General features: G+C 38.5%; 1 protein-coding gene across 1 annotated transcript in view; it reads left to right on the forward strand.

Moving 5' to 3' along the window:
• GRM7 (glutamate metabotropic receptor 7) overlaps positions 1-13,321 on the forward strand; it is a 989,789-nt gene extending 976,468 nt beyond the window's left edge. Inside the window, exon 10 of the mRNA XM_027863985.1 lies at positions 13,005-13,321. Coding sequence (XP_027719786.1) covers positions 13,005-13,054 — 50 coding nt within the window. The 3' untranslated portion in view covers positions 13,055-13,321. The remainder of the gene's footprint in view (positions 1-13,004) is intronic.
• Positions 13,322-13,904: the final 583 nt, after the last annotated feature.

The following is a 13,904-nucleotide window of genomic DNA, read 5'->3' on the forward strand; positions in this document are numbered from 1 at the left end:
ATATATATACAAACATACGTTATATACATTTTAACTTAAAATAGAAAATGTTCACATGAAGTATAGAGCAAACATTTGCTGCATATTTTTTTTCAGCCTTTTCCCCACTCCTCCCTTCTTTTAAGAAAATAAAGGGTCAGAAAGCTGTCATTAGCTTCGTTAGCAGGCAGATACCCCAGGGATACATAGATTTCTATTGTGGCCAAATGAATTCTGTTATTGTATGGAAAAGCCCTGGTGGCTAAATCCTCATTCTGCCTTTCTGCTGGACATCTGGTGGGAAATGTGGATTTTCACCCTGATGGGCTCTAAACACTTTCTGTGTTGACAAACTATGTTATGCTCTTTGCTAACAGAGTATGGTGACCCTTACAGAACAAACCCTGCTATGGGCATGAGGCTTTAGAGTTTACAAATCACTGTCACATAGAGTATGTGTCTGGAGTTTCACAACAGCCTATGAAGGAGAGGCTTAGAGATAAGCAGAATGTTGACAGTCATCTGCCTTGTATTCTTTTCCTTGAAACCTTTCTATTACTTCTCCTATTATCTTCTCCACTGGGTTTACTTTCAGGGGAATGTTTACTACAGATATAATTCAGAGCTTTCCTGTGGAAGGGCAGACCCCTAAGGAAAATCACAATATATGTGTTGTCCCTCTCCATGGCCCACACCACCAATTTTTATACCCTTAAAACCAGGATACCCAGGCAGCTCTTAATAAGTTACAGAGTGGGTACCATTGTACATGGATAGAGGGAGTTCCCATACAAAGATCTTCTCATACCACTGAAATCAAAAGTTCAGTCCAAAAAATAAAAAGATAAATAAGATTAAAAGAAACATGAACGGGAAAAAGAAACACGGGGAAAAGAATTTGGAGGCTGGTGGAACACTAGATAAAGGGCTGGGCCTAGAGTCAGGAAGACCCACGTTGGAATCTAACCTCAAATACTTCCTAGCTGAATGACCTTGGGCAAGTCACTTAACCTCTGTTTATCTCAGTTTCTTCCATTACAAAATGGGGATAATAATAGCACTTCCCTCCCAGGAGTGTTGTGAGGATCAAATGAAATATTTCTTTTAAAAAAGAGCATAGCACAGTGCCTAATACATAGTAGGTACTATACAAATACTTATTGCATATCCCCTTTTTCCCCCAAAAAAAATTATTCTTGGTATCTGGAATGGAGCAAGGCAGTGCCACCCACTGTGCTATGATAATGTTCATGGGGGAGAGGATGGTTGAGAGGTTATTATGGAGCCCAGATTGCCCTCAAATGTCCATGGCTGAAAGCTAACCCCAGGAGTAAGCCATCTACGTGGTGGTGTTCATTCAGAACCTCAAATCCTGAGTCCCCATTGATATTTCTCTTTTCCCAGACCAAAGCAGAATATGTAGTAATTCAAGTCAAACAAGCATTTAATTAAATACCATAGCATGATAAATGGCAAGGAAAATGCCCTCAGACACAAAGGACATATTGTCCTACAGAAGAAAATACCCTTAGGAAGAGTTAGAAATTCATTATCAGGCCCAATCATGCTGTGTCCTAGCTAGAACCCTTTTTGATCCCAAAGTTATTTCTTGCTTCTTCCTTGCACAGTTTTAGATGTTCTTGTTCAGTCTTGTCTGACTCTTGGTTACCCCATCTGGGGTTTTCTTGGCAAAGATACTGGAGTGGTTTGCCATTTCCTTCTCTAGTGCATTTTACAGAAGAGGAAAGTTAGGCAATCAAGGTTCAATGACTTGTCCAGGGTCACACAGCTAGTAAGTGTCTGAGATCAGATCTGAACTCAGGAAAATGAGTCTTCCTGACTCCAGGCCTGGCACTCTATCCACTGGGGCCATCTAGCTGCCCTTATCCACTGTTCTGATGATACTCTCCTTTTTGCTGCTTTCTCTCCAGGTCTGTCTGTTGTTTGGGTTAGTGGAAAGAATACTCCTTTATCGTCCAATTCATGCCCCTGACCTCAATCTGGAAACAGGCAGATAAGTCTTCATTTAGCAAGACTAGAGGGGTAGATTGGCACTGCCCATCTTTGTCATACATTTCTGCATGAAATTGCTATTCTCCCTACATTTCTGTTAAAGTCTGAGGCCTTTTTTTTTTTTTTAGCATTTCATATTAGAACCATTTATTTCTTCTTCCCTACTAACTGCCTGCTAACAGATTCAGCTCCTCCTCCAGCCCAAAGGACAGTCCGCCAACTCTCTCAATAGAAGCTGCAGCAGACAATTCTGTTGGGCTGAAGGGGAAGAAGGTAGCACAAATAATGGGAAGGTCACCAGGGGGAGCACACACATTGTCTGGTACAGGAAAGATCCATGCTGTGTAAAATATAAAAGAGTCACAAGAGGAAGCCCTAAAATGTAACATTGACAATTTGTTTTGTTTAAAGTTTCTGATCTCTCAAATCTTTCATGCACGTGACAATTTCAAACTTTCCAAAAATCACTTCAGCTCATGGAAGATTAGAGGAGGAAGCTATAGCTGGTGCAACTTTCTTATTTACAGATGAGCAAACTGAAGACCTGAGAGGAGGGATTTGCCCACGGTCCGACAGCTAGTTACTAGCAGAGTCACATCACTTAAAACATTCATTCCTTTAGATTGATTAGACTGTAATTATTTCCCCACCCTGCTCAACTTTTAAATCAGTTCTCACAACCTGTGCCAGCCAAAGATAGTATTGTGAAGACAGTGAAATTTTTCTTAACTTTGCAATGACCTTTCTCTATCCTTCTTCTCATTTTCCTCCCACACTTCCATCCCCAGGCAGTCATTGACTTTGACTCCTCACATCAACTCATCCAAGGCCTACTTCCCTACTCTGTATTGATATATTAAAATCAACCCTGACTTCTATCCAAATTTCCATTCTCACAAGGTTGGATTTCTGGTATGTGTCCTGGTGGAAAGGTGGAAGGGAGATTAAATAGACAGACAGATAGATAGATAGAAAGATAGATAGATGGAGAGATCAATGGAAAGATAGAGAGATAGATATAGATGTGTGTATGTATGTATATACACACATACTTAGAATATAATAGTGAAGTCATACCTTATCATAAAGTAAGAAATGATGGGTTATTTATCATAATGGTGAGTAGGGTGGGATGCTTTTGAAAAAAGGATCTTTTCCAGCACCCCTAATATTATCCTCTAGAGTTACCAGCCTCCCTGTTAGATGGATCTTTTTCAAAACCACTGACATAGTATTAACGTGAAATATTATCAGCAAAAGGCATGATTTCCAAAATACCATATAACCACAAATGATAGTAAAGTTACTAATATTGCAGATATTTCTATATAATTAATCCAATAACATTATTTTCATCTGTTTAAGAAAGAATGAAGCTCCCTGATGTTTTCCTGAATCATATGGCTAAAAAAATATCCATTTGCTTTATTCATATATCAGAATAAATTTAGATATTAAAGCATAATAATAATCCTGATCTATAAATAGATAACAGCTAACAAGATATACTGGGTAATGCCTAGGAAGAAGTTACATAATATTAATTAGTTATGATTATTATTATATAAAACCCTTATATGTAGACAGGGTTTTATTAAATATTTTCATGTACATTATCTCATTTGTTATTAAAATAGCTCTGTGAGATAGGCTGAGCTGTTATTAGTATCCCCATTTCACAGAAGTTCAGAGGTTAGGTGATTTGCCCAGGATTATATAGCCAGCAAAGCCCTGACTGCAGTAAGGTGAAGGGCTTTGCTTCAGGGTGAGTGATCTAGAGAATGCTGGATTTAGGACAGTATTCGAAGTTCTTGGTAGCTAGGTTGCACAGCAGATAGAGTGCCAGGCCTGGAATAAGGAAGACTCTTCTTCCTGAATTCAAACCTGGCCTCAGACATTTACTAGCCGTGTGAACTTGGGCGGGTCACTGAATCCTGTTTGCCTCAGTTTGCTCCTCTATAAAGTGATCTGGAGAAAGAAATAACAAACCACTCCAACATCTTTGCCAAGAAAACCCCGAATGGGGCCACAAAGTGTTGGACGTGACTGAAACAACTAAACAGTAACATTGATGTTCTCCAGCAGGGTTGAAACAGCTAAGCACCTAGCAGGCAAGAATAATTAGCTAAGTGGGAAGCTGCCATGTAGCATGCCTCACAGTGCCTGGCACATAATAGGTGCTTGTTTATGGCCCTATGAGCCCTGGCCTTGTGACAGAGGCCCAAAGTCTTTGTCTTCCTCCTTGTAAATACACATAAATATATGGACATGTGGACATATGTAAAAGAAAAATGAATGTTAAAGTTTTTTTTTGTTTGTTTGTTTTTTTAATATGTGTGCACACACACACAGTAGTTAAATACAAGATAGTCTGGGAGAGAAGACACAAAGATGGCTTTATGCCATCTTCTGATTCTAGATATTTGTTCCAACACACCAGACTGCAGGAAAAATGTATCAATGGAAATCTTGACACAGTCATTCTATAGAAATGCCCCACCCACTGCACCTCCAAGTAAAAGAACCAACTCAATAGCATAGTAGCAATCAAATTACTCAGAATTTAACTGCAAAGAACAGTCTGGTTTCTAGTTGTTCCATAACAGAGACTCTCCTGGCTTTGATACAGAATGTATTACAAATGAATCTTTTAAGAACCATGTCAACCAGTGTTCAATGTCTTACATCTTATAACACAAATTAGATTTTCTCAGGAACACTGGAGCATTTATTTTCTCTTTTCTCCATGGAAAGAAACACAAAATTTTCAATTTCAGCCAGACTGTTTTGGCTTCACTTGGGTGGTTAAAGGTAAAAAGAGGGTAGTGGTGTTAAGGACTACAAGTGAATGGCAAGGAGGTGATGACAATGCTTTGTAATATTGTTTAATAACGTGTAAACACTCCTCTCTTTTTTTCTCCCCTCTCCCCTCGATCCTCCTCTTTCTCTCTCTCTCTCTTTCTCTCTCTCTGTCTCTGTCTCTGTGTCTCTGTCTCTGTCTCTGTGTCTCTCTCTGTCTCTCTCTCTCTCTGTCTCTGTCTCTCTCTCTCTCTCTCTCTTAAAATCCTACAATTCATTGGATGACTTGGTCAAGGAACTGTTTACCCTTCTTGAGGATACAAGCCACCCTGAGCTCAGGGGGAAAGTAATAACTGGCATCTGTTATTCAGTTCTTTTAAAAGCAGTAAGTTTAATGACAACAACAAAGGTGATAAATGAGGCAACATTTTGGTAGATCCTCAAGGAATCTGAGTACTGTGTCAATGAATCCAAACTGATCAGAAGAGGCCTTACTTGCACAGCTCTGCTGGGGGACTTGTTAGGACTGAATGAATTATTTTGTTCAGGGAGTTTCCTACTCCCCACTCCCACTGCACCCCCCCCCACCTGAATTGACTGAGCCTCTTTTTTATTGTTTTAAATTAAATGTTTTATTGAAAATTTAATATTGAAAATCAATACAGCTACATAAGTTTGTTTAACACATTAACATTTAAAATAATTTCAGCTAATAAAATATTTTTTCTTTCCTCTGTATATTACTACCCACCAGTACAGATGACCACCCACCCCCAATTTGAAACATTGCCTTGTAACGAATTTGTTTAGTGCCCAACAGTTCTCAACACCTATTTATAAACTCCCTATCATGTAGCAGGTGCTATGCTTGGCTCTGGGAATAAAATGACAAAAAAATCAAATAGTATATCTGCTCGAGGGCATCCTATACTTTAGCCTATTTGAGTTAGGAGTAAGATCAATTTACTATATCCCTGTAGAGACATAAGTATATACATAATATGTTCAAGGCAAATACAGAGTAACTTCATCAGGGAAGGAGAAGCTAAACAGTCAAAGTGCAGCTGAGACATCATCCCCAGTCTCCTGGCTCCTGGAACAATCGTTTTTACCCTATGCCATGCTAGGACCTCTCAGTATCTTCAGCTATGTGATTCCTCTGTGGTTGTGTTTGTTTGGGGCTATGAAAGTATTTTAATAGAATTCTAATTAATCAGCAAACATTTATTAAGAACATACTATTTCCCAGACACTATCTTCAGCATCATAGAATATCCCATGCTCTCAAGGAACTCACACTCTAACACGAAAGGCATATGTATATGCATAACTATATATATGATTTATATAAATACCAAGTAGTTTGGGGAGGGACAAAGCTCAGAGACCAGCAATGGACCATAATATGTACAGAGCAGCAAACAGGTCAGTGTGAAAGGCTGACAAGATGAGCAGCCTTCCTAAAACTCAAGAAGCCCCCGGAGACTGACACAGGTATCACACAAGCTGCTATGTGGTACTCAGGACCAGGAGTTCAGAGAGCCGAGTTGTTGTCTCAGCTCTCCCATTTATTAGGGACTAGAGGCATGTGACTTCACCTTTTGGCAACATTTCATTTCCCCATAGTTGGGTTACGTGAGCTTTAAATTTTCTTCCATCCTTAAAATTATATAAATCTCCAGCAGAATAAAGTTTCAATTCATGAAGAATCAAGATGTACATTAAAAAAAAAAAAAAGGTTACAAGCACTTCAGGGAGGAAAAAATAAAGTGCTACATAAACACAGATCGGAAATGAGACTTCAGATTATGGTCTACCAGAGGTGGGGGGCAGTGTGGTGTGGAGGTGGAGGGGTAGATTTCTTTCTAATACAAATCCTCAGCTATGGCGATCAAGTGCTGTGATTTCAAGAAGCAGACATAATCACGGCTTCCTTAAGAGAGCTAAAGGGTTCGCTGGATAATGTACAAACTACATGGACATAAAAAAGAAGGGAACAAGCTATGTGCAACACTGTCATGCTGCCATCCCAAATCAGTCTTTGGTGCCATGCCTGAAATATACTAAGCCCTTAATAAATGCTTATGGGTTTGCTTGATGGCTTTGGACTGACGCAGGGAAATGATGCATGAATTCCAGGCACATGGATGGATTCAGCCCACCAGCTGGTCCTGGATGACTAAAAGAAGTTGGGGATAGGAGGTTTGGTGGGTTTTACACTAAGGCTGGTTGTTAAAGGGAGTCAGATGCTGTTATCTAAGAAGAGCACACTCCAATTACCTTCTAATATTCCAATAAAGAGTTGGGTAGATACGCGTAGCTTGAGATTTATAAAATTCCTTTGGGGTCAGGGGCTCAATTTGTGGATGTTCATCATTACCTTCTACCTCTGTTCCTGGCTTCATATCCTCCATCTTTCTTCTTCTTCCATGTTAAAGGGGATGATCTAACTGGCTTGTACCAATGGCCAATGTATATGACATCATTGATCCTGATGGTGCTAGGTGGTAGCATCAAATCTTCTAGTTCTTATGATTATTTCATTCCCTGTAATTCTTACAAAACTTGTCAAGCTCACGTGATCTCTCAAATAGCTTGACAGCAGAGGGACGTGTTATATGTAAAATGGATTTTGCTATTCTTTTTTAGATAATAGTTCCCAGGATCATGGATACTAGTTCCCAAGATTTCACATTGTAAACAATTTCTACTGTGACAGCACAGTGAGATATAATGTAAACACAATGAGATAATGTAAACATCTGTGCTTGAGTTATAAACACCTATTGTGCCTGGGCTGTGCTGATTCCCCATGATATTGCTCAAGTTAATGTAAACTTGTGAGGCTATTGCTGACAAATTGCCTTTTTTGTATGTTCCTCTATAAATCAAGTGACCACTGGTCAGTAAGTGGGGAATGTGCCAGCTGAATAATGTGTGTGTGCCTTGACCTGCCCCTATCAAGGCTTGGAGGGAATATGCTAGCTGGAATGCTATGAGTCTCCATTGACCCCCATCGAGACTTGGGAAAATGTTGTAGGAGTTGGAGCTCCTACTCTCTGTATATTCTCACCCGCCCCTGTGAGAAGAGTAATTAGGAGATCCTGTAGGAGTTGGTGCTCCCATTATCATCAACCTCATTGAGAAGAATAGAATAAATTAAATAACCCCTCATTATGTCTCCATTCCTGTCCTTCTGGCTGCCCAGATCAAGAGTGAACTTACTAGAGGCCAGAGCCCAAAAGCTCCAGTGTCTACTGTGTTCCTATACATGTTCTCTGTTTAGAAAAGCCACTAGCAGTGGCTTCACACACATTTTAAAAATATATGATAGTAGTTGTCCTGAGAGGAGGTAGGTGTAATATAGTGAAGAGAGCATTGATTTTAATACTAGGAGTCCTGGGTTCAACTCCAGGTCAGTGCTGGGATACAAACTCAGTCTTTCAACTCTAAATTAATTGATTTTCCTAAGGAAAACTGAGGCACAGAGAGTCTTGGTATCTTGTTCAAAGTCACACAATTAATAAGTAAAATTAGAACAGCAATACTTCATAGGATCAGAATGAAGATCAAATGAAATAAGCTATGTAAAAGTGTTCAATAAGCTCCAAAATACTATATATTATTTAAAGTTTGCAAAGTATTTTACTTACATTGACCCACTTGAGTTTCATAATAATCCAGTGAGGCAGGTACTACTATATCCATCTGAAAGATTAAAAAACTGGAGGGCAGAGAGTTTAGGTGAGTTACCCATAACCACATAGCTAGTATTAGAAGTGAGATTTGAACCCACTCCCTCTGACCTTAAGTCCAACAAGTACCTCAATATAAATGCATTCAGGTTGTATAGCAATTACCATGAAAGTACATCTATAATGTTCTTATTCTTTAATTTTCTTGTGGGCCATTTCCAAGAATGCCATATGTAAGGCTGGTTCTAATGACAATCAACATTACTAGTTGATTCGACAAAATTAAAAAAAAAAAGATCACCTAGATAAACTGTTTCGTGTTGTGTATTCAAAATAACCCATGGGTTGATGACACCTTCCCATTTTTCAAACTGTGGTTTGCATATAGACATAACTTGGCGGCATACCTTTTGTCCAGGATCTGACATTGTGTCATTGTACATACTTCCTCCACAACTTCAGATTGTTCCCTATTGTCTAAGGCCTACTTTTCTATTCCAATCCAATCCGATAAATATTCACAAAGCACCTGCTATGGGCCAGGCACTGTGCTTGGGATACAATAAAAAAAGAAAAGAAGGAAAGAAGGAAGGAAGAAAGGAGGGAAGGAAGGAAAGAAGGAAAAAAGGAAAAAAGGAAGGAAGGAAAGAAGGAAGGAAGAAAGGAGGGAAGGAAGGAAGGAAGAAAGAAAGACAGCTTCTGCCCTCAACCAGCTTACAATCTAAAGGAAGAGACAACATGCAAAAGGAGGCAGGAAAGTGGGGAGTAGAGTAGAGTAGAGTAGAATAGCAGAGGTTATCTTGTTCTTTGGAGTTGAAACCAGGAAGGGCAACAGATACAAAGCATAGTGATCTTTAAGTCCCAGTTTTTGCCTTCTATAAAAGAAGTCATTGGGAGGAGTTGAGTATTTTGTCCTGAAGCCTTCAAAATAGAAGGGAGAGGAGGCTAAGCTCCAATCCACTGAAAGTTCACCCCTGCTGTGAATAGTGTGTCAAAAACTAGCATGAGGAAAAAAAATATATCAGTGTGTTCTAGTCATTTTTAAAATAAAGAGACAGAGAGATACAGACAGAGATAAGGAAACAGAGAGACAGAGATTGAGAGTCAAAAATTAAGACTCTCTTCCAATAGATATTTAATAAACATTGCACTTTTAAAATTCTGTACTCAAAGTGAAATGTATTAATGTTATTTTTGTGAATGACTTTCTTTGAGGAAATTGATTTCTCTGTGGTCTTACATCTTATTTGCTTCTTAATTCACCACCATTAGTGTTAGTAATGCCAATGAATACTGGATTTTGAATTTAGAGAAAAATCTTTCCAAAATGTGTGACTTCTACTTTTCTCTAAATGTTATGAATGAAGATATCAAACAGCTGCCCCCTGTCTGGGCTCTTGATTTTTATCTGCTAAAGGCAATTTTTCTGACAAAAGAGAGAGGAAAATATACTTCTGACTGCAATGATAGCCACAAAAGAATAATTTTGCTTTATCTTTAGTGATTGCAAAACTTAGAGTAAGCAAACATTTATATGTGAAATCCTCATAAATGAACCTAAGTACAGCTCTTTATAAGGTGTGTGTGTGTGTATGTGTGTGTGTCTGTGTGTATGTGTGTGTGCGTTTAGCATGGGAGAAGTTAATACACAGAGTTTTTGAAGTGTTTTTATGGGAAGGTCAATTTAGGCAAAGTTTTTCAGAGCTTTAGAGTAGTAAAAACTAATAACAGATCCGACCTTGTTCCCTTGATCTATGGATGGTTTTGGTAGGGCAAAAAATACTCTGTGTGTGTGTGTGTGTGTGTGTGTGTATACACATATGCACATGTGTATGCATGTATATAAATACATATAGGTGAGTACATACACATGCACATATAATATATACCCACGCATGTTATATAAATGCATATATGCATTATATGTGTATATATACACATATGTATTATATATGCATATATATGGATTACATTAAAATATTAGTATCTAGCCATCCTTGAAATACCTAAATAGAAGAAAATATTCCTCATCCCCCCAAAAGAACCCTTTCCTAGACTACTTAGATAAACACTCTCTCTCTCTCTCTCTCTACTGAGGGAAAACTGCACGTGTTCTTGGTTCCATTGTTGTATTTGCTAGAATGGAATTCATATCAGTGAAGTGAGTCACCGCAGTACCCTGATCTAAACCTCTTTATCACCGTAATACAGATCACACATACTTCCTTGTTTGTAAACAGTGAACACATGATAATGATCTAAGACCATTTATAGATTTTCCCTTAGGCACAAAGGCCAAATATACATAAAAAAAAAAGCTTCTATTTCTTTTCTCAAATAGGTATATAGTATAGGCAGTAACTTTAAATACTGCCATGGGGGGGGTGGGAGGGATTCCCTTCCATTTAGGTCAGGAAAGGATTATTGTTTTTTGTTTGTTTGTTTGTTTTCCTTTGCTGTGAAAGCAGCTGATTCAAGTTCTGTGAAATGTATTTTGTGACATTCGGCTGAGGTTTGCTATAAAATGCTGCTGATGCTAATACATTTAAATAATGCATGTATCATCTCAACAACCTGTGAGGTAGATACTCAGATCATGTTATCCCCTTTTTCCAGACAAGGGAATGAGACACCCACAGGCTGGTAATGAGTGCCAGAGATGGGATTTGAGCATAAGTCCCCTATCTCCACATCCTTGTCTGTTTCCACTTCTTTAGAACGCTGTGTGGCCTCTCAACTGAGCCACAAGGAATGGTTGCAGAACAAGATTTTTTTTCTTTTTTTTTTTTTAAACCATCATATATACTCAAAATCCAGTGAGGCTTCAATTAGTAAACAAAATGCATCATCAGTAGAGCATGCCTCCTCTAAACATGATCTTGCATGTTATGCATATATGGTAGAATGTAAGCTCCTTGAGGGCAGGAATGATTTCATTTTGGTCTTTGTCTCCCTGGGGCCTATAACATAGAAGTCACTTACTTAATGGTTAGTGGTTGATTGAATGACTGATCTTTGCAGTAGTACCTCTTGCCTTTATGTGTGTGACGGGTCAAAACGTCAAAGATATTGGCATCTTGCTCTTTAATATGGTATGGCTCTTCAAATGCCGAAAATTGCTTCATCAAATGGGGGAAGAGAGGGTCTCACAGCATGGAATTTATGTGTATTTTTGATAAAATCCACTGTTAGATGTGACAGCTAAGACACAGGAGAAATTTAAGTTGGTTTAAATCTTAATGGAATCTATTTTCTTTAATTACCATTTGAGACCTACAGAGAATGATGCCATAAAACCAAATCTTGGATAATTTGTATGAGACTTTGAAATGACAGATGCCACTTAGGTTGATTTAATCTGAAATGAACCCAAATTAATGTGAATGTATTTTTCAAGGAAAGATAGTTATTCTGTGTGTATCAATGAGACATGGTCAGGTAATAATATAATAATATATTCTGACAACTCAGGCTATCTCTAAGGTGAATGCTAATCAATTACCACCCAGACAGATGCCACAACATAGGTGGTGAATAGGGGATTCTCAAATCTGGGAATGGGGTGAACATTTCAGAAGAGAGTCAGTGAGCCCCAAAGTCTAATGTCTTAAGATAATAATGTTGCGGAGCTGAGGATTTCTTGAACAAGAATTCACTATAGCCTCAAAAATTAGCTAATTTGCTTTAAAGAATAGCACATGTATATACTCAGGCATGCAAAAAGCCTAGCTCTTCTATTACTTCTGAAAGATAAATCTTCTCTACCTAACATCTCCCCTTTCTTTCACACGCCCAACATTGTAAACATTGTAAAATGAATGATGAACTTCTAGCTGTCAACTAAAAGCACCATTAGGCTTGTTCTAGTTCATTCCAAAGGCCCAAAGTAAACAATGTGTAGAAGTTGAAAAATGGTAGATTTAGGATTGGTATAAAGAAAAACAATTTTAATAATGAGGATTATGTGGATGTGAAACAAGTTGCTTCATGAGAATGTGGGTTCCTTCTCCTTAGAAGCCTTCAAGTTGTGCATGGCTTGATGACCACTTTTCAAGTAAGTAGAAGAGGGAATTTTGTTACAGGTATGGTTGGTCTAAAAAAAAAGAAACAGCACTTCTTAAACTGTGAGTCGAGAAAAATTTGGCAACAGCAAAAGGTTTCTGAATGCGCGAGGAACAAAAAATTAATTAAAAGTCAAACGCATAATAAATTTGGGGTGTTTCTGGTAGCGCTTGCCCGAGTTGCATCATCCAAATTTATTGGAGCCTTGGTTCTGAACACAAAGCATGTGAATGTTGCACTGCGCATGTCCTCAGGCCACACAATGCTAATGAATGCTGCTGAAAGGCTAAAAAGAGTCACGAGTGGAAAAAGTTTAAGAAGCCCTGGTCTAAATGGCTGCTGAAGTCCCTTTCAACTTGGGAATTTTGCCTTTTGGGGAATGATAGTAGTACTTTACCTTTGTAAATAGGGATATCGCACTAGGTGATTTTTTTCTATCTTGCTTTTCTTTTTCAGGCCCTGCTGCAAAAAAGAAGTACGTCAGTTATAATAACCTGGTAATCTAACCTGTCCCATCTGAAGTAAGGGAGGAGGTTGGAGATCTTCAGTTATTCAGTCACCCAACCTGGCACAGGACTCTTCCTGTCCTGCCGCATACCATCATTGGAGGAGTTTAACGGCCAGGCAGTTACTGGAGACCAATGTTAGAGGATCCAAGCATCCTAAACAGCTGCTTCTGAAATATCCTTAATTTATCTTGACTTAATAAGTCACTGGCATCAGCACTGCCATTCGGCTGTGACCCTGGGCCTTCTTCATGACTAGGAGGTACGGAACTCAAGTCCCAGGCTTCCTATGGGTGAACTGCATAGAGCAGCAGTGACTTTCCAGGGGCAAATCTGTCTTTCTATGTACGTACTTCCAGACTGCAAGGTTTTGAAACTTTCTGTACAGTTTGTGAGGATTTTTTGCACATTGCCATCTGATGTTGTATCCAAGTTCACTGTTTGTTTTGAATGCCCGGTTCTCTCAGAGCCCTACTCTCTCAGATGACAGATTATTAGAAACAAACAACAGCAACAAAAATCTCGGCAGACAAAAACTATATCTGTACATTATTGTATAATTATTATTATTGTACCACAGCAGATCATATATGTTATTTTTTTTAAGAAAAAAAAGATATTTAAAGACCAAAAACTGTGCTGAGAAAGTATGCCCCACCTGTCTATCCTCAGTGTGATAGGCTGCAAGGATAGAAGAAAAAAGAATTGGCAGACTTGAATCGAGGTCTTGATATTTGGAATGCATGCCAGTAATGTATCTTACAGTACATGTTCAAAATTTATGTTTGATATTTGTATTTGTGTTCGATTTTGTTACTTTATTTAGGATATATGAATATTTTGCAATAAT

Source organism: Vombatus ursinus, unplaced genomic scaffold, assembly GCF_900497805.2.
Source record: "Vombatus ursinus unplaced genomic scaffold, bare-nosed wombat genome assembly UNPS02014773.1, whole genome shotgun sequence".
NCBI classification, from domain to species: domain Eukaryota; kingdom Metazoa; phylum Chordata; class Mammalia; order Diprotodontia; family Vombatidae; genus Vombatus; species Vombatus ursinus.